The 23,003-nt window shown below is 34.9% G+C and overlaps 2 protein-coding genes across 3 annotated transcripts in view; one reads left to right on the top strand and one right to left on the bottom strand.

The window, feature by feature from the left end:
- The window catches only part of LOC121407568, a 20,713-nt gene extending 10,175 nt beyond the window's left edge, over positions 1 to 10,538 (bottom strand). The window contains exons 1-3 of one of the 2 annotated variants that reach the window (XM_041598708.1): positions 9,981 to 10,538; positions 3,805 to 3,889; positions 1,452 to 1,489 (exon numbers count right to left, since the gene is read on the bottom strand). In XM_041598708.1, coding sequence (XP_041454642.1) covers positions 1,452 to 1,489; positions 3,805 to 3,880 — 114 coding nt within the window. In that variant the 5' untranslated portion in view covers positions 3,881 to 3,889; positions 9,981 to 10,538. Of the gene's footprint in view, positions 1 to 1,451; positions 1,490 to 2,561; positions 2,735 to 3,804; positions 3,890 to 9,980 lie in introns of those variants that run through there. The other variant, XM_041598709.1, reaches the window with a different exon arrangement.
- LOC121407569 (RING finger protein 151-like) lies at positions 4,206 to 23,003 on the top strand. Its single transcript, XM_041598710.1, has 5 exons — positions 4,206 to 4,574; positions 17,514 to 17,886; positions 18,121 to 18,586; positions 19,351 to 19,547; positions 22,632 to 23,003. The coding sequence occupies exons 1-4, from the start codon at positions 4,495 to 4,497 to the stop codon at positions 19,539 to 19,541; spliced, it is 1,110 nt and encodes a 369-aa protein (XP_041454644.1). The 5' UTR covers positions 4,206 to 4,494; the 3' UTR covers positions 19,542 to 19,547; positions 22,632 to 23,003.

Here is a 23,003-nt window from a genome sequence, read left to right as displayed (position 1 = left end):
TAAATGACCTTTGACCTTGGTCATGTGACCTGAAACTCAGGCAGGATCTTCAGTAATACTTAAATACCCTTACATCTAGGTTTCATGTGCTAGGTCCATATACTTTCTAACTTATAATGACATTTCAAAAACTTAATGGTTAAGATTTCATGTTGACGACGTCGCCACCGCCTTTAGAAAACCGGCGCCTGTATAGTCTCACTCTGCTTTGCAGGCGAGACAAAAATTTAAGTTGTTTAATCTCCTGTAAATTTAGTATACTAAATATTATATAATACTATATATATATATATATATATATATATATTAATATATATAAAATTGAACAGCACTTTTACTGAGAATAATTTGCGATCCGATTTGTATTAATATGGTCAAAGTTATTAGCGGGCAAATGATACAGAAATGATGCAGTGAACGCGGTAAAGGTGCAATATTTTCTTGCTTCCTGATAGCAAATCATTTTTTAGGAAAATTAGATTTTCATTGAGCTACGTTTACTAAAAATATATACCGGGGTTTTATTCCTCTCAATCGCATCTTGATTTCGGCAGTTTTTTGTATTAAGATGTTTTTATATATTAGCTTCGATTTTTGACATATACGATAGAAAATACATTTATAAAATGAATATCATCTCTTTAAAAATCAATTCCTTCTATATGGAAGCACTAACCCTGATATGTCAAATGGTTTGTTTTCCCATTTAAAAACTTGCTATTTATTATTATTTTTAAACATAAACACAGTACATAAAGCATGGAGTGTTATCTTGAAACTCAACCTTCAAATAAATAGTAATAAATATTATTGATGATAATAATGTATACACATTAAGTATAAACTCTACTTATATACTCCACAACTCAATCTCTTTTTTTTCAAGTGTCAATTATTCAAAACAAAACATAAAAAGGGAATTTTCCAAAATAAATCATTCAGGGTCGATCATCCCACACTTTGCTATGCCCCTGATTTGATTTTGATTCGATCAAATGAAATGAAATGAAAATGAAAATTTTATTTCATCATGGTAAAATATCCCTCGATCAGCCATTGGCTGTTTTTCAGAGAGATCGCGCATAAACTATTAAAAAAATATACAAAGAATAATATATCATAACGTAACTAACAGTAAAACAGAAAATTACATTCTAAACCAAAAGAAAGCAAATATGAGGAAACATATCTAAAATAACTACAACCGACAAATACAAAGAGGAGTGCCATGATTTCAAGACTTTTTAAACTTCGTACTCTAATAAGATCTATGTTACTGTGCAAAAGTGCTAAAATGAAAATGAATCAAAGTCAAGGATATCAAGGTCCATTAGGAATTAGAATTAGAATAACCTCCACTTGATAATTCGAAACAATTTTTTCTTTTTTTTAGCATAAATTAACGAATATTATGTCATTCTTTTCATATATTTCATACTACATGTACTTACCGACCAATCGATACTGTTAAGAATTTCAAGGTCGGGGCCTGTAAAGATATAAAAAAACGCCAAGATTAGTGGAAGTTTGATTTAAATAGCACTATAAATATAGAGATTATGTAAAGGTATTAAGACAAAATATTTTAATATGATGCAGTTATAAGGTAAGACCTGTTCCCCCTCCAACGTCAACTCTCATGAAAAATATACAACTCTGTTTCATGTGTTGGTATTTGACGCTCAAATCAGTCTCTCTGTGCATTTTCGATTACTCATGACTCTAAATGACCACCGATTTATCAAAATATTCCCGGTAATTAAATGACTCCACCCAGCCCACAGATAAAATGTCTTGCTGATTTATTCATACTATACCGAGAGAAAATAGCAGTACTAAAAAAATAGATCATACTGATAAATGCCCCCGTTTTTATTGATTCAACTTGTTCGGGAAATTTTTACTTTAAAGAAGGGGAAATTAATTGTTAAGAATAAACAATTAATATACATACAACACTAAATTTGAACAGACTACAAGCGCAAATTAAATTGGCAACAATTACGATAATGATTAATTATCTTTCCTAGTATACACTATAATAATATTAATTATAATAGTAATAATAATTTTGATAATGATGATAATAATAATACTTAATAGTGACAATGATAAAGATGATGATGTTACTACTAATACTACTACGATGACGACGACTAATAATAATAATAATAATAATCCGTTAATAACAGCGCTATATACCATCATATCATATAATGTCTCTATAATAGGCTATAACATTGGTAATAGTTGTAAATATTAATATGGACTCACTGATGTAAAGCAAACTTCAGGGGTAGAAATAAAAGACGACATTGTCGATAAATAATATTAAAAATACGAATCAATGGAACTAATCTTACCAATTAACAATATTTCTTCAAAAATATTTCCACTTTTTTGTGAGTGCGGCGAGATCAGAGAAATTTCACGAAACCGAAACCAAAAGTTGAACCAATGTGCCAGTACAATAGTCTAAATCCTAGAAGCGCTGTCACCGAAATGAAATGATTTCCATCAGGGTTAAATGATGATGAAAATATACCTATATGCACACTCACCAATAGCGTGAAGAATATGAATGCAGTTCAGTTATTTTTCACGAAATATATAAGCTAACCCAAAGCCTAATTTTAATGAAGGCAATCCCCGATTCCAAATAAGTTAGTTGTTATCATGGTTATAAATTCCTGTTCAAGCTTGCTTCACGGTAGGCCGATACAGTCAGCGTGAGTAGTGGCCATTAACAAAACACAAACGCCCCCGCGTTCCTCGAACTGAGACTAATCACTAACTTTGTTGCGCGCGCATAGCTAGGGGATTCCCAACACATTGCGATATCGAGATCGCACGGTCCTATACTATTGCGCAATAACCGCCTGCACACGCTGGTATAGGTTGTTATTATTACTCAATACGTGCGTTAACGTGTGAATCAGAAAAGAGTATGTCATGTGGACGTGATTCTCCTATTCTGAACCCTGGAGTTTGATCACAACAAATCTGTAAGCGCGTTGAAATTACCAACAAACTTGCAGATCCCTGTGTATTATAGACTTCCCCGATATTGGATTTCACTTTGGAAATTTGATATAAGGGGTGGAGATATGTGGATCACGGGAAATATGAAAAGGTTCATCATCTACCATAGTAGGCCTATTGTCAATTCAATGTTTGGAAACGTTTTAAAGGAAGTTTTGATATCTTTTAATGCCGATAATCATTTGAAGCCCCTGGGGCCCGTTTCATAAAGGACTTGTAAATGTTGTAACTTTGCCATTATGGCAACTACCATGGAAACCTTGACTTTGATTGGTTGCTGAGCCTTGTTACCATGGCAGTTACAACAGTTACAATTACTCTTTATGAAACGGGCTTCTGGCCTTGTATCTTTACCATCTCACGCATATACGACACATAAAGGGACCGAAAATAATCAGAGCTGTGATGCGAGCGTTTGATTACGTTCATTAATGCTTTTAAAAAAAAGGCGAAATTTTTTCTTTAAAAAAATGCTCTTCGGAGTCCTTCCTATGATATGTCAAATTTAGTGCCTTATCAGAAGTACTTCTTGTACGATGACGATTGTTTACCCAAAAGGTTTAAGAAGACTCTCTATCTTGGTTAGATAAGTAAAGGAAAAATACGTTATCATTTCTCAAGCACCACATATCATATATTTTCAGATTTTGATACCAATTCTACAACTTATTATTGAATAATTCCATTTGATTTGGTGTGACAAACTGGATCATATCATCAACTTGAAAATCAAGAAAAGAAGCAAATCGGATGTTGACGTACCATTTTGAAAATCTTGGTGAAGATTGAAAATGTCATCATCAATATCCATTGATTCAGGTACTCCGTTGATGTTCATGATGATAGGCTAGAAAAAAATCATAATGTTTCAATTTTAATTATCATATATAAATATATATATATATTCCCCTTAATCCCCTGCACCTATTTTTTTTCTCTCTCTCTCTCTCTACTCTTTTCATTTTGTCCGCACTCTGTTTCTCATATGAAATGTAAACGTCTGATAAAACGTATTAACAATTATTGATCATGAATGGTATAAAAGCTAATAATACTGTATCAAATTGAACATGTTGAACATGATTATTTTCCACACTTCTTCATCAAGTAGTCTTTATTGATTTAATTATTCTTTTATTCACCACCGTTAATTGTTCTCGCGCACCATTTACTATCAACCTGCGTTATCACTGGGTCTCTTTCTGAGATGTCACTGCGCTTGCGCATTTCTGGGATCAATTAAAAATCAACCAATCCTGGGTCGAATATGCAGAGAAGTTGTCAAGCTCACCACTGTATACGTTTTACCCTAATTAGGGTAGGGCCGTAGGACCAACTTTAGAGTTTTTTGGGAATACCAACGTTTGGGTTTTACCAAGCTAATAGGCCTGTTTTATCACGATTATACAAGTCAATATGGTCAACAGCAAAACTGTGAAATAGCGAATTACAATGGACACTTTCGGCGTCGTCTTTGAAGCCGACGAACAATTCATACGTGTGACATTCTGTTCTTCCAACGAAGGAGACTGGTAAGAAGTAAAATAAAATAATGTTGCATATTGTTCGAGTGCTGAATACAATAACCGATGCTTCATGTTATGCTATAGGTGTATAAGAGGAGTTACAGTTGTAGTAGCCATACCCCTTTTTGTTACTATCTATCGGCTCGACTGAAAATAGAAATTCCTTTATCAATTTTCGTTTATATATCAGTTGTATGTTTTTATGACATAATGATAATAACCACCACGAATAATAACAATATTACTACTATTCATCATTATTATCATCATCGTCGTCGTCATCATTATCATATTCTGCAAGAGCGCAATATGAATCAGAGAGTCAACATGCTGGTCGTTCATTTGTATTTGCATTGGTGAGGTATATTGTTCAAAATCAAACTTCAAAATGAATTTGCTTAAACAGAAATCATATGACTATTTTCTCTTCAATCATGTTTCTTTGAATTAAAATGAATATATTACAGGATTTTTGTTTTGCGGTTTCTCTGTCATAACAAATGGAGCGCCTCTGGCAGTCTCACCTGCATTACGCGATTCAATATAACAGCAGTGCTGACTTTGAAAACTACTACAAAATAATTATTCACAAAAAAACACAATTTATACAATGATACAATACTATGTTCATTGACCCTAAATGACATTTGACCTTGATCATGTGACTAAGACTTGTCAGTGATACTTGATTAATTTTATCTCGAGGTTTTATGAACTAGCCCAATACACTTCCAGTTATGATGGCCATTCTATACCCCCAACATGGCCAAAGTTCATTGACCTTTAATGAACTTTGACCTTGGTCATGTGACCTGAAACTCGCACAGGATGTTAAGTGATACTTGATTACTCTTATGTCCAAGTTATATGAATCAGATCTATAAACTTTCAAAGTTATGATGGTATTAATTCAACAATACCCCCAACTTGGCCAAAGTTCATTGACCCTAAATGACCTTTGAACTTGTTCATGTGACTTGAAACTAAGAAAGGATGTTTAGTAATATTGGAGTACCCTCGTGGCAAAGTTTCATGAACTAGGTCCATATACTTTCGAAGTTATGCTATCATTTCAAAAACTTAACCTTCGGTTAAGATTTGATGTTGACGCCGCCGCCGCCGTCGGATTAGCGGCGCCTGTCATAGGCGGCGGAAGCGGGAGGGGGACGGGGGGACTGGTCCCCCCTTAATTTGAGGTGGGGGACGATCCCCCCTAAATTTTTAGTTGATGACCTTCTTTTTTCAGGTGGACCCCCCTTAATTTTTTTGGCTTCCGCCGCCAATGGCGCCTGTAGTTTCACTTTGCTTTACAGGTGAGACAAAAATGAAATTAAGAACTAGAGCCCTTTAAAATCAATAATTACATTTACAATTACTCAAAATCAGTCATACTATTTATCAATTTGTAATTGAAAATAAGTGAGATCTTTTAAATATAAACAATCGAATGTATATTCTTATCATTGGCTACATAATTCACAATTCATTATTCTTTACAGTGGTTGCCCCTCATCCCCCCATTTTCGTACTTTCACGGGGGGGGGGGCGAAAACTTGTGTATAATAGGCCTACAGTCATTGGTTTACATTGTTGGTAGAGGGCCTATATACATTTCGTCGATCTCTTATTTTAAAATATAGAAGGGCATATTCTTGTCATCTTTCTTCTGGGTTCCTTTGATATGAAAGCAAGGAGAGATTATTTTTGATGATCCTAAAATTCTAAACTATACATTCGCAAATATGTTTTGAAAAATCCATGTTTTTTATGTATGTATTATTCATTTAAAACATGGTATATATTTTCAAATGTAGCCTAAAGAATATTTTGGAGACTGAAAAAATTATGTAAACTCGGTGAGTAGATTCAGCAGAAACTCAATGAGACCGCGAAATGCTGATTATTCAACCGAGTCAATTCCATTTCGATCTCTTGATTTAATGTTTGACAGTAGGGCCGGGTGTTACCGAGAAATAAGTAAATTTTATTTCGAGTACATATTTATAATCTGTTAATAGCTCTATTTTATAATCATATTTCTTTGTAAGTAATTATTAATCAATGCTCAGTTTTATTTCAAGACTAATGTGCATCACATAATTTTGTATTTTTTGGTGAAAAATAATAGATGTCAAGATAAAAAATAATAATAATTCAACCATTCATTATTCAATGTAATTTTAACATTTTCTGACTTTTTGGCATTTATATATACGTTCCCTTTGAATAAGTCATCTTTACAATTCCTTGTATATTTCTTGAAACCTATGGAAAGTAAATGTTTGTATTAACATCAGGGTGTCAGAATTTTTCACTGACATCATATTCTTGTTTGATCGCAACACTCCATGTGAATACCTGCACATTATTGAAACTTAGATTTTTCAGGGGTTTAGTAAGGTGACGTCACAATAATCTTCTTTTTCGCTAGCACTTTCGCCCCCCCCATTACCCGGTCGTGAAAAAATTGCCCCCCCCCCCTGCACAGCAAAAAATGTTGTTTTTTTCATTCTTTTTGTTAGTTATATGATTTCTAATTTCACTTTTATTTGCATGGTGTAGATCGGTGTACATAGAAAAACACCAGTCACTTAACTCCGGTGTTAATATATTATGGTGTTCGACGGGTGTTATGCAACACTCTTGATGGTTACTTTTACACTTGTTGGTGTTATGTTCAAAATCTAGAGTGTAATGTTACACCCTAGCAAGTGGTCATATAGGAACACCAACTGGTGTCATTTATTTCAACACCCCAGTTTTTACACTTTGTTAAAAATTAAGGGATAACTTTACACAGTACATCTTTTGAGCATAATTTTTTTCAAGTAATTTCATCTCAGTACTTAAAGGTCAATGTAACGTGTTCTTGGTCAATTCCTCCTCTTCTCTTCGATTGATTTCTCTTAATCGTTTTCTCATTATATTGCATATGTGTAAATCGCATTAACTATATAAAAGCCAGAAAATATGTCAACATATACAATCAAGATGCACAATGAGTAGTAAAGTTACTACTTGTTTTACAAGATTACGATTGAATATACAGTTGAAATTATGATTGGTATTTTTTTATCACAGAGACCAGCATAGAGACTATACAGACCAAAATTAGCCAACGATGACAATATTAAGTCTAAAGGTCATATCAGCCGGAATCGCTTTCTCGCTGATACACAGGCATGGCATTGAAAGGAAGTATATACATGCTTGTTATAATTGCCGGTAATAACATCTTGCTGTAGTGTGTGCCAAATTGTAGTTATACAGCTAGTATACACATAGCACATTTCACATTTGCTCTGAAGTAGGCCTACATTAATCGGCCTTAAATAATTGTTTCCTTATAAATAACCAGTTTTGAATATTCCAAAACAGAATATTTATTACCGTAGAAAACTTAATTATAACACTGTACCACTACTGCCACTACTATATACTTTTACTGCTATAGGCCTACTACTACTACTGCTACTACTACTACTACTACTATACTACTACTACTACTTCTACTACCACTACTACTTCTCCTACTTCTCCTACTCCTACCACCACTACAACTACTTCAACTAACTACATGTAACTACTACTAATACCACTACCAACTATACTATTACTACTACTACTACTACTACTACTACTACTACTACTATTACTACTACTTAATTACTACTACTACTACTACTACTACTACTCAACTACTACTACTACTACTACCACTGCTTCTACCACTACTACTTCTACTGCTACCTCTACTACTACTACTACTACTATTACTTAATTATACTACTAGTTCTCCTACTCCTATCACACTACAACTACTACAACTAACTACATGCAACTACTACTACTACTGTGCGACTACTACTACTAATACTATACTATACTACTACTAATAATAATAATATTACTACTACTACTACTACTTCTACTACCACTACTACTTCTCCTACTCCTACCACCACTACAACTACTTCAACTAACTACATGTAACTACTACTAATACCACTACCAACTATACTATTACTACTACTACTACTACTACTACTACTACTACTACTACTATTACTACTACTTAATTACTACTACTACTACTACTACTACTACTACTACTACTACTCAACTACTACTACTACTACCACTGCTTCTACCACTACTACTTCTACTGCTACCTCTACTACTACTACTACTATTACTTAATTATACTACTAGTTCTCCTACTCCTATCACACTACAACTACTACAACTAACTACATGCAACTACTACTACTACTGTGCGACTACAACTACTAATACTATACTATACTACTACTACTAATAATAATATTACTACTACTACTACTACAACTAACTACATGCAAGTACTACTACTACTATGCGACTATAGTATACTGCCTCTACTAATAATAATATTACTACTACTACTACTACTACAACTAACTACATGCAAGTACTACTACTACTATGCGACTATAGTATACTGCCTCTACTACTAATAATATTACTACTACTACTACTACTACCACCACTACAACTACTACAACTAACTACATGTAACTACTACTACTATGCGACTACTACTACTACTACCACTATCAATAAAACTGCTACCACTACTACAACAACTACTGCCACTACTACTAATAATAACAATAATAAGTCTATTACTGCAACTACTATTACTCTACTACTTAGGACTTCTACTACTACAACTATATACTCAGCCTACTATAAACAACCAATGATAACAATTATAACAATGATTAATAATGATGATAATAGCAATGATATTAATAATAATAATAATAAATCTAGATAAAGCTTACTCTTCCAGTTTTATTTTTAATATCTTTACAAGAAAACATGAAAAACTTTAGTTTACCTACTTTGTGGTACCAAATTTCATTTGTACCCCAAAATTGGTGATTTTTTTTTCAAATATTAAAAGCATCAAGGAACTGAATACTGATATCCACTCCACCCCCCCCCCTACTCTCTCTTTAATATACTTAAATACAGAATATCAGTGGTGTATTGAGCCCAAAAATTGAGGGGGCCAGAAATGGCAAATGGGGCTGAATTTATAAATGGTTGCAAGTGAGCGAGAGAAATGATCGAGCAAAAAAAAAAAATTTGAACGGAAAAGATCATTATAGCCTGGCTAACTATTATTACTACTAGTAGTAATAAAATTAAAATGAAAGTAACGTTTCAAAACAAACCTTAAATCTCGGCACGTGTTAACGTGTTATCTGAACAAAGATTATTCTCAAGTGAAACAGATTGAGTTGGGACTGCTTATTGAAAACTAACTGCTGTTTATCATAATTTTGCAAGTAATGTGGTTGTAAATAAAACACACATGAATGCCAGTTTGTCCAAGCGGAATATTTCTCACTCATACCGACTTACCTTTCAAAACAAACAATAGCGATATCGATGATGAGATCAGGTTAATAATGACTGACCTTTTCCGCCCACCGGTCACCTAGAAATCGAGGTGAAGTCCGAATTCGAATGAAACAAAATGTTTTAACTTGATGATGGTTGTTGAGTCACTAGCAATTGCAATGTCAGCAAATGTTCAGAGAAGAGTGATCTCAACGACTGCAAGAATTTCAATTCGACGCAATAACAGCAGCAAATTGCACCAAACTGCTGTGGTTACCCGATTCTGTGCTGAGCGAACTGGAAGGTTATTCAAGTGTTTCTTCTCTAGAGCAACGTAGCTTCTAAATTTACCATCGTCTCTGAAATAGTTGGGCTATATATTCTCAAAAGTGCACGAATGAGATAATATCGGAGGTTACGTATTTCCTGATATGTTCTGTTTTGTCAACAGACTAGTAGAACATTACTCCTAGGAGTAAGATATGTTGAATTCAACGAGTAGTCGACGTGTACGTTAAATGCATGCATTCGCCATGTATAAATACGTATAGGGACTTCCCATAAGCAGCAAGAATCCCCTTTCCAACATACGTCATGGGGAAGTCCCTATTTCAGAAACATGTTTATAGAGGGCGCTGTTAGCAATGATTCGATGAGAATGTGTTTAACCAAAAAAAATAATAAATAAATAAAATGACCCTTGAAAGTATGAAAAAAGTCTAAAAAGAATAAGATATTACCAGGGATTAACATAAGTTGGGGGGAAAAATGAGGTCACTTAATAACAATTTCAAACTAAAACGGTCGAGCGCGGCAAGATCAAGGTCCATTTTGTCGTGTCATAATTGCATATCGGTTTTACACTCTAAAAATGAGTGCTAATTCAGCTCTTAAAGAGCGTGTATCGGGGCTTGTATAGTGACTCACTTCGGAGTGCTGATTTTTCTCGTTCAAATTTGAACTAGACAAATCAGCACTCCGAAGTGCAGTCACTATACACGCTCTTTAAGAGCTGAATTAGCACTTCATTTTTTAGAGTGTATCCAATTGAAAGTGGATCTTCTTTTGGGGTAGTAATAAAAAGGTTTCCCAGATACTCTAATGATAGGTATTCATGAATTCTGTAAATGTCATTCCTGCTGATTTGAGCTACTTTCCAAGACGAAATTCAACCTTTCTCCAAATCTGTTTCTGAGACTTTTTATTGTTCTTCTTTCGGAACGTGGCTTACAAGAAGGGTTGGGGCCTTTAAAGTGGGCGTATATCAAGTTGCCGTTTCCAGTGTTTTCATAACTAACCATTCAAAACATTCATTGTTTCAAAGGAGATATTTAATATTATCATTATAATTGCTATCACTATTATTATTATTATCATTATTATTATCATCATCATCATGATCATCCTCATCATCATAATCATCACCATCATCATCATCATATTTATCATCATCATCATCATCATCATCATCATCATCACCATCATTACCATCATCATCATCATCATCAATCATCATCATCATCAATCATCATCATTATTATTATCATTGATGCATTTAGGTTATAAATAAAAGATTCAGTGCGCTTCGTAATTCACTCTTCGTGAATTAAAAGCTTGGAAAGGAACACAGTGATGATGATAAACATAATATATTCCGTTTTTACAATTGGCTCATTTCCAGCTTGCAAACTATAATTCTTGATGTAAGAATCACAATCTTAATCATGTTAATAAGCACATGTTATGACGAGTTTTTGTAATGGAATATGATGCGCCAACAACTCTGGCTTGGTAAGCCCCGTTTAGAAAACATTCTACAACAGTCGATTTCCTCAGTGCATTCCCATCAGTCAATGTTTATAAAGCTTATGTTTTCATAAATCACTTTTTACATTTTTCTTCTTCTTCTTGGCATCAGTTTGACTGGATGAAGTAATATTAAACTAGCTTAACAGAAGGAAAGTTCAGAATCGAATGCAATATAGCAATTATGCGATTATTTCGGCTTTGACCTATTTTATGAAACAGCATTATGTAAAAAAAAATATGGAAATCAGTGAGTGCACCATGCCATAATTTTGATTTGAAGCTTTTCCATAGATATTTGTGAAGTGTTTTTTTTTATAAATAATAACTGTAAAAACTTTTCAATCCAATATTTCATCAAGTGTAATATTTTTTTGTTATAGTGTATCTCTTTGAATTCAAATCTTCTTATTGAAAAGGTATACTGTAGTCATGGACATGTCCTTTATTTGAAGTGAAGTTTTTGTTTTATGTGACATGACCTTAAATCATGTAAGATATCTGAATGAACCAGTGAGGTCACCTCAAAAGAATAAAAAAGAAGGTCTCTCAAATTCATTCGAAATACACTCGTATAAAACTGATTCCTTATGGCGGGTATCAAGAATTTCAAGTGAAAATGTGCAGTGACCTAAAATATTATTCAAATATGTCTGAACGAACCTTGATCATGTTGATGTCATTCCGAAATGAATAATGATACAATCTCGCTACAAATTCAATCAAATTTCACTCCATTTAATGTCTGGTTAAATGGAGTCCCGCGTCGAGTGATATAGTTTTTATTCTGGAAGATAAAATTCTATTTTGGAAATAATGTATAATGTGAAGTACCAATCCAGTGTTAAAGAAACCACACCCTGGGGTAATACTTAGGTATAAAATGTGTTCGCATTTCATTGGGGGTTTCGTGGGGGGGGGGGTTCCTTTATCAGCATAACAATAGCGCACCCTATGAATAGCGCAGAAAATGCGTTACGTCAGAGAGGTGTAACAATGGACCGCAAACAGTGGCTAATCCACTCGTTCTTCTATTCACCCAGGGTCGATGCCTTATTGTGAATCCATAGAATTATAGTGAATATGAAAACACGCCTTTTGGATACGTTTTACATTCCATTTCTGCTGGAGAGTGGGGCTGCCATGCAGTCATGCCAGTAGTGGGACGAAAATAAGGACGTTGATTTTGTTTGTCATGAATATTGGCCTAATGGGTCATGCTGACTGATACTCTCGAGTTCCTGATGTTTTGACGGGCAATCTGTTTTCTTGTACATTACTGATTGGTGTAACAATCGTATCGGGATCCATGCCCGGATCCATGTGATGTATGACGTCCTCAGGCTTTTCATGGTGTTGGAGAAGTTTTGTGACAATATTTAAACTTTGATACCATCGTAAATTCTATAACATACAAGGTAAAATCAACGATAACATACGCCCAAATATATGTTCATACATGTATATGTAGAACCTAGATCTATATTTCCAGTTGGTGTCTTCATTGCGTTTGCATGCCTAAGTGGTGGTGATTGATCTTAGAAAACAGTAATTATGACGATCCCGGGTGGCATAATGAAAGACGGGATTTGGTGGAGGTTAGACTATGATAATTTATATACCGAATATGCCAACTTATGTGTTACTGAAACTTATTATATTGAAATAGAATAAAAGTACTGTGGACACGTTGGAGCACAAAATCACGACCTCCCAATTATAAAACGGATAGTCAGAGCGATAACGGTGGGGAAGTGCCTTGGCGTAACTAAGGCGGTGGGCACGTGCCCCCGCCCCTATCTGCTCCCCCCACAAAAAAAACGGGAGAAAAGGGGGAAAAGGGAGAAAGAAAGAGAAACGTAATGGGGGAAGAGATATCAATTTTTATTATGTTATATATAATATATTGTATTGCATCAGAATTTTTTTCATAACTTCATGAAACATTTTATTGCTTATAGGGCATATGTGTTCATCATTCCTGGTGTTCGCAAAGTCTGTTCAATGAGATATATAATCATGTTATACTACAAAACATTCCGTTTTCAAGTCAATATATACCAAATACATATCTTCGCACTTCGAGTTATTATTGATTTATGTCGCGACATATGCTTATTTTTCATGACTATACTAAAAGTGATTGCCCCTTTTAAACTCTGAATACCAAACATTTCCAGTACGCTTACGTTCGCATTAGTGGATTGGTGAAATATATCTGCTCTTCATGAATTCCTAAAAAACACCCAGTCCTTAAATGGCCCTTTTTTCTGGTCGGAATATCAACAATTTTCAGCTCGCGCTTCGCGCTCTCAATGTTTGATTTGTGAGATACGTATGGTTTTAGTGAATTCTTCAAAACAAGCCTTAGAATGCCCCTCTTCAGGTCTGAATTTCACAGTTTTCAGCTCGCGCTTCGCTCTGGCAATATTTGATTGGAGAGATACATATCATGTTCAAACAGTGCTTCATGTGTTCGTTGTAATTCTAACAAAATCAGGATTATGGTGAGATTATGAGATATGTATGCTCTTCTTGAATTCGTGCTCGCATTATTTGTTTAATGAGACAGGTATGTATCATGATAATAAAAATTTGCTTAGTATCCCTTTTTGGGTCTGAATATAAAAAAATTAGCTCGCGCATTATTTGATCAGTAAGATACATATCCGTTTAATGGCACAGTCCTGAAAATCTCTTTCGGCATACCTGGCAATTGAGCGCGCTTCGCGCGCCCATTAAGTGACACAATTTTTTTTCCGTGACCCACGTACGGTACGCCACTGGTGCAGAGGGTCGAGAGAGATAAGAAGAGGTGGTTCTTGGAGGGTTATATGCTTGTCCCGTATTTGGAACACTCTTTAGGTCCTTTACAGAACCATTTAAAGTTCTTGAGCTAACGTAAATAAAATTTTTGGGAATCCTATTTCTCGAGGGTTTCTAATCCAATTCACACCTTTTTTTAAGAGTGTAAGACAATTTATTATTTCATGCCACTTATATCAAGCTGTACGTGTTCAAGACTAGCATTCGATCTTATTTCTATCATAAATTCTCTCTCGGTTAAGGTCAAGTTTGGGGTAGGGTAACCTGTCTCCCATGGGTATTGCTCCTGAGAGCAACTTGGGCCAGAGGTCATTCACATCATGCATTCTCCAAAACACATTCCTTTGCGTGCTTTTCCGAGCGAAGCATTTCATGGCATGAAACTTGTCAAAAGCTACTGAAATCCTGGGTTCTGATTGGCTGAGAACAACTCTTTTTCATTGGAAATCATCGACATGACTCTTCGTGAAAATGGTCACCTGATCTAAAACCCGGGCCATAACACAGCGATCTAGTTGTGGATTTTATTCTCTATACCGGCAGTTATGATGTTGAGTGGGGGTGGAGTGTTGTTGCCATGTGAATGATGGAAAACAGCAAACTAGTTTTGCTAGAGATATTTGATGAGAAGATATGCCGAATGGTATCTTGTCTGGTTTGTTCCATGGCTGTTCTGATTTGATGATGATGATCTGTCCTCTCATTATTTTGCTTCATAGTAGTTGCCAGGTAAGCACTGCATGTTCTATAGTTTCTTCATCTCCATCATTTGCTTTTCGAATTTCAGAAGTCATTGGTAGGCCCATTGCCCTGTGTTTTTTGAGATGAAATGTTTTGTGCTTTAACTCTACAAAGTTATATACTTGCCGTAAGATCTATGGTTGTTTTTATTATGTTATTGACAGATACCCGATTCTGAATTCAATGAATTCAAATTCCTTTTCAAACTCCATGAAAATGGTTATGGTTTGCGAGTTGTACTGGTGGAATGTTTATTTCTGAGACCATGGAGTAACTACCTACATCGATGGGTGCATAGTGTCTACACCCATAATTATGTACTTATTATTATGGACATTTTCTATTTTCTCAACCAAGGGTACTGTTGATCGAAGAACCCAGTTTGAAAATGTTGGTATTAATTAGGTTTAATTAGTATTAATTGTCAATTACGTTCTAATGATAGAGATAAAACAATACAAATACATTATTGCATTGATATAGGGGTAATCTTTTAAGATTCAAATGGCACTTGACATTATGTTAAAGCAGAAATTAAGAGAGAGATTTTCATGAAAGATATTTTATTGCATAATTCTCTTTTTCATCAGATTGGAAGTTAATGACTGTCCTTTCCATCTCATTATAGGAATCCATATATTTGAGCCTGAGTTTACGAACAATTCCGAGGTATTTGACATGTTAAGACAGAATGAAGATCATTGTAGAGCTCCTAGTTTTGTATATAAGCCTGCCCAGCAAGAGCAAACATTATTCTTGATGCTGTTCAAAGCAACTTAAAGAAGAATAAACATGACTTTTGCCCTTGTTAATACATCGGTAAACTGAAACACTGATAAGTGTAATGTAAAGTTTGGCGACAAGATTATTATCGCAAAGGTCAGAATGACCAGATAACAGAAAATGGTCGACATGTTACTTTCAAAATAGTATTAATAATTATACACTCTATATTCTGATATTATTCGTAGCTCTATCATAGTCCTTATTAATGTTCTTACTATTACAAAATAAAATGTTATGCGTTATGATTATGAATTATTGTTATTATTCGGTATAGCAGCTGCAGTAGGAGTAGAATAATCATGATAGCTATATAGTACAGTATTAATATAATCTCATTTCATCGAAATACATGTAGTTAGTTCCCCACTTCTCAGGTAAAGATGATAGATGATTGATTTTAACCATTCAAAAGGATTTTATTTGATTGAACGAGGTTAGGGAATAATTAATACACGTGTAAATTTGTGTTTCACAAATGACACCTTTATTTCTCTGGCCGTGTACGAACTGCTGCCCCCAAACAAATTAATCACCAATATTTAATTACAAAATAATGCACAGGAGATAACGATCTAAAAAAGCACATTAATCATTGATGTAATTTGACCTCCATTACTGTACACTCCTAACCTTTCGATCTTCAAAAATTTCTGTGATGAGTCGCAGTAGCAATAAATCGGGAGGCTGAGGGCAAAACTGACCTGAGATATCTTTTACAAGCAATTAACTAGTGAATAATGGTATATTCATATCTCATTTACAAGCTATCAAATGATATCAATTTGATTTAACTGCTTTTGTCAACATAGTTGTATATTGAGTTTTGATGTGTACTTACAGTATCTGAATAAGTATTCGACATAATGTAGGTCTATTTTCAGTAATCGAATGACTTCTCTTCGCGTTCGCATCGTTCGCTTTTTTGTGGATAATTTTCATCAACAGTATGCATACGGCTGTGAAATATAATGTTAGTATGTATATTCGGCAGATAATTGTGAAAAACCATGTTTACGCAATGGATGTTGAGAATTATTTGTGAATTTTTTTCTCTGTTTAATTCATTTGTGAACTATAAGGGGATAAGGCGATTTTAGCCTTCAGGCGATTCATATCTGCAGCCGACAACTTCATTTTTTCTAATGAGTGAAAATATATCGGTTACTCACAATTTACCAGAGTTTTACCGTCCAAGATTTTTTTTTATTGTATTTACATACGTTTTACGTTCACAAAAGTCTCACCACTCTTAATATAATAATGTAAATCAACATGTTGTGTTAGAACTTTTTAAAAGTTTCTTTTATTTAAAAAAAAAGTTTCTTTTATTTCATACGCAGTTGATGATGTTATTGTTTTGTCTTCTACCCCCCCCCCCCCTTCCGTTTATTTCAGGGCGTGGTCTTGGCGTGATTCAGATGACACACATCGTCTCGTTGACGTTCCTCCTTACGACACCAATGGTATATCTAGGCAATCTACATACTTTTCATCGCCAACCTTCTCGTCGGAATCAACTGTGAAAACTGGTAGCATTCCACACCAGCCTTCAGATAGCCATCTTGCCAGCCCTGGTTTCATTGGACCTGATTTAGCGATGGGTTACGACCAGGATCGATTTCTAGGACCAATCAAAGATGGTCTCATGTGCAGCATCTGTAAGGATGTCCTGGAGGAGCCACTACAAGCACCGTGTGAACATGCCTTCTGTGCAACATGTATCCATGGCTGGCTTGTCCATGAGAGAACGTGTCCAGAGGACAGACAGGTACGTTATATCAAGGACGTGTTCATACACCTGCACGTACCGCCAATATCACTAAACCTAGAGATTCACAATAATCATCCGATGTATTTTCTGTTTCAGTTCATGAAAAAAAAATGCTTCGTCTGTAATCCTTCTTTGAAAGCTAACTGAATCACTGTCGCAAAAAAAAAGATTTTCTGAAATTTAAAAATAAAGTGCTCCAAACTTCATATTTCCCTTATTTCATTTCCTTAGAATCTCGAGGAATGTGACCTTCGACCTCTATTCCGGTACATGCGCAATGACCTGAACAAACTTCGACTTCGATGTGTGAATGCCGACAGCGGTTGCTCTGAAGTTTGCAGTCTTGAAGTCCTGAGCAGACATGAATCAGAATGTTCCTTTGGAACCGCCGAATGCCCGAACCGAGCACGGGGTTGTGAAGAAATTCTGGAGCGTCGTCTGTTGGATTCCCATTTAGCCAATTGTAGGTACCGTAGCTCCAAGTGTCCAAATGGTTGTGGGCTAACTATTCTCAGCTCAGAACTCGAATCCCATAATTGCGTGTCTGAACTTAGAACCGAACTTGAGCTCTTGAGATCGGAGATGATCTGTAAGCAGGAGGATCTTCGACATGAGATGCAGTTGAGGCTCGACTCGCAGAGAGCCCATATGGTTGAGAAAGTGGGCACCATGCACCAAACAATGGACCAACTCAGAGGTATAAATCACACAATCCACCCCAGGGCACACCCACCATCTCTCTCTATCTCTCTCTCCCTTCGTTTTTTTCAACTTTACACAGGAACACTAAGCCATTTCTTTTCCAAAGTCTTTATTTCTATTGCTTTTTCCCATTGTTTGTTTGTTTCATCGCTTGAAAAAAAGCCAAGTCACGATGAATAAAATTATGCTTTAAAGGACAAGTCCACCCCAACAAAAAGTTGATTTGAATAAAACAGAAAAGTCCGACAAGCATGACACTGAAATTTCATCAAAATTGGATGTAAAATAGGATAGTTACATGTATGACATTTAAAGTTTCGCTTACTTTCACAAAACAGTTCGTGATCAGTATGTAAATGAGGAGACTGATGATGTCATCTACTCACTTTTTCTTGTGTATTTTGATATATTTATGAAATATTCTAATTTTCTGAGTTGTGCATATCACTTTTATGTGAAAAATAAGTGAAACTTTGAAATGTCATTACTGTCTTATTTTGCTTCCCATTTTGATGAAATTTTCAGTGCTATGTTGGATTTTTCTCTTTTTATTCAAATCAACTTTTTTGCAGTTGTGGACTTGTCCTTTAATTTTGAACCTCGTGTAAAAAAAATAAAGCTTAGAGAAAATAAAATGTGTCATCTTGATGAACAAATAAATTGACTATACATTTCTTTCACATGCAAAGCAGCTACAAACTTCGGAGAATGGGGATTTGTCTTTTGAAAAGGTTGTTTACATTTTGTTTTACTTCAAAGGAGACATCACAAGTCTCCAGCATGAACTCCGTGTAATGAACGCCCTGGAGACCCAGAGGAGACAGCACATGGAGGCCCTGGAGCTGGAGCGGAAGGAGCTGAAGGAGCTCCTTAAATCTATTAACGAGGGAGAGACGGCTCGTAGTACGTGTAGGGTGTGTAAAAAGACAGAGATGGTTACAGCGCTATAACATAAGGTATGATACCATACTCAAAGATTTGGGATTTAACCTTCTTTCACTCAGTTTGACTTGTCCCTATTTTGGTTGATACGTTATAGGCCTACTTGTCTGTCCCAACCAGTAGGATATATCCAAAATATATGATAATAATAACATGCAGCATTTATATAGAAATACAAATGATTCTAAGCGCTGCATACTATATAGTGTTACCCCGGCTTTAGTACGGCTACCCTGATCGGGCGCATCGAGCATTCTAGGAATTACTTTCTACCGGGTACCTATACACCTGGGTGAAGAGTGGCAAATCTAAATAAACGCCTTGCCAAAGATCGCTAGTGCTGCGGTGGGATTGGAACCCTGAACTTTGTGGTTCAAAGTCCGGAAACTTATCCACTGAGCCACAGCACCTGGACATAATTATGCATATGTCATACATATTTAATTTGTCATTACATCATGTCGATATTAGGTCATAATATTACATCGGATTTATACATCATGATGTTGTTGAGAACAGACTTTTTACCGCGATGAAATGAAGAAATTCCAACCCAACCTTAACCAAAGTCAACCTTAACTTCATATTTAGACCTACGTTCTATTTGTCGATATCTAAATTATCATTATCATCATGATCAACGTAATATTTTTGTAGTTTTCTCATTTCCAAGTTTACTTGTTAGATCGTCTTAGAAGAAAACAAAAAATAAACAAGAAATAATAGTTGCCCCAACTTTGGAATTCATGTGATTCGTATCATTATTGAACTCAGAAATGTACTCCAGTATGTTTATTTGCTGTTCTAGTAACCACGCAACCCCATTTCAGAATGGGTCATGTTTAAAGAGGGCAAGCATGGGGTGAGCTCAGGAATTCTCAAACTAAAACACCAAAGTAGTTATAAAAAATGTAGAATTTGGCTAGTCTTATATCCAAGGCCCTATGCATTCTTCCCTAATTTATCAATGAATAGTATTTTTTAGTCTTTGTTTTTCTTAGTTTTAAATTTTGTAATAGTTTTATATATATCAATCGTGTCTGTATATCGTTTTAACTTAAATCATTCTCCAACCGATTTATTTGTGATTTTTATTCCTTCATCTTTCCTCATCTTACTCTTTGACTTGATTTAATGCTTGATTTTGTTTTCGTTGATTTGTCCATTTTGTTTTATTGAGTCATTATAATCCTTTTGTCTTGGTAGGTATGTACCGTAATATAACACATCGCATTTTTTTATTTTCTTATACGAGTATATTGAATTTAGAAAAAAAAATATAAGTAGAGATGAGAAGGAGAAGAAGAAGAAGGAGAATAAGAAGATGAAGAAGAGAAGAAGAAGAAGAAAAGAAGAAGAAGAAGGAGGAGGAGGAGAAAGGGATGAGATAAAAAATTATAATCAGAAGAATGTACTACATTTTTTAAACATGTATTATACCATTAATATAGGCCTCATACACATGTTTGCGAAATGTGTTATTACACCCTTGGTATATACGGTATATTGTAACAAGATATTACTACAACTAAACTGAGCTTCTGACATCCAAGATGAAGCTCATTTTCAAAAGAAGACTACACAAAGACGAAATACTGTGACATCGAATATCCAGCCCGCGTCAGTCTAGTCTGTATGCTTCAAACCCCTTAGATTCCCAGACAGACATAGAATTTGATTTGTCACTTTCAAGAAAATTGCAGCTAGTGTTTCATTTTTTTAGACCATCTTTGTCTTTGACTGAAATATGAGTGAATATGCGTGCACAAAGTTACTTCATCTTTCTACCCCCCCCCCCCTCTATATCACTCTCTCTCTTTCTTTTCGTTGCTAGTAAAATACATTCACCATGTTCACGTAGAAAGCTACCCCGTGAACCTTTATAACAATCGTAACCAAAATCTCCATGTTTTCATCAATATTTCGTTATTCCATCACTAAATCTCTTCGATATATAGGCCTATAACAATGTAATCCGTTGTTTGTTTGTCTGTGTGTTCGTTATTTGTTAAAGTGCATTTAATTGCTTGGTATGTTTTGGATTGTACAAAGCCAGGCACAGTCCTTATAGTTCTTAGCTGCTTAGATTTTCTGTTTTATTGATATTTGTCACGATCAACATCAAAATGTTATGACATTAAAGAATACAGGGTTACCGTCGTGTGGGGTATAAGCTTCACGGGATCAACGCGTCAAGAATATCTAAATGGCTTACAATTTGCCCAGGCGTCGAATGTCATGACGTATTACCCCCCCCCCCCCCAACATAGACACTGTAACGTGATGAGACCTCTGTTATGGTATTTTGTAAGTGATCCATTCATGTTTTAGTCTATAAGGAAGGAACACGATTGATGCTTCATGAAATGAGTGTAATTGTGTTAAAGGGAATCCTTATTAGATGGGGCTGAACATTTAGGTAGAAAACAAATACCCGTGAATGAAATATTCATGTAAAGAAAATTTTAATACAAGTTGTTAATAAGGCCTACATATTCGAAATTGGAATTTTATTAAAATCGATTCGATTATTTGTAGGAATTAGTGTAGCTGTATTTCATTACTAATTCATTGGTTAATATGGCTATCAATATATTTATTGATAAACAACAATGTCAATACATGCTGAAAGTAGGTAATGTTATAAGAATAGGCTACGCAAGCATTTTGGAATCATAATTCACGCTTTTTTGTATCAACGTTTGATAATGAATTAATATTTAATTTTGACAGATCCAAAATAAATGACCTAATTTTCGAATGAAAAGATAATCACTCTCCATATGCATGATATGGTATTTTCTCTCGAAAAGTGAATGACAAACAGACAAAATCAAGAAAAAGAAGAAAGAAAACAATAAAGAAATACGGAGACTTTGTGATAAATATTGAACAATACACTTGTGTCATCATCGTAACCAGGGGCCGTAACATTAAAGCTAAATGCAATGATCGTGTAACATATTCTTTACGATTGATTGTATTGGCTACAACATACAATCAATCGCAAGGATCAAGCGTACGTTAATCTTTGTGTTACGGGACCCAGATCCACTCTGATTAAATATCTCTTCTTTCATTCGTTTCTTTTCGTACAGATCTTAACCAGGACGTCAGACCAAAAGAATTGCCAACAAATCATTCATCAAGAAAGCTAGCTGCTGCCTGATATATGCATTTTTAGAATCCTTAATACCTCATTCATGATTGTAGATTATATCTAAATTCGATTATATTGTAGGCCTATGCAATATCAATTAGGCCTACGAGACTCGATGTGTTTAAACTATATTTCATTCAGAAAGGTTATGCAGTTCAAAGATGTATAAGATTGAGAGTGAAAGGGGGGAAATGTAAGATTTTTCCACAAATGAAACCAGAATTAACTTGCGAAATATTGATTTTAATGTGGGGAGCATTTCATCAACGTGTTTGTTCGACAAGTCAGATCTGACAACATTCCTTGATTT

Source organism: Lytechinus variegatus, chromosome 2 (assembly GCF_018143015.1).
Source record: "Lytechinus variegatus isolate NC3 chromosome 2, Lvar_3.0, whole genome shotgun sequence".
NCBI classification, from domain to species: Eukaryota; Metazoa; Echinodermata; class Echinoidea; order Temnopleuroida; family Toxopneustidae; genus Lytechinus; species Lytechinus variegatus.
The sequence above is the reverse complement of the archived record's forward strand: the minus strand, read 5'-3'. Positions and strand labels throughout refer to the sequence as shown.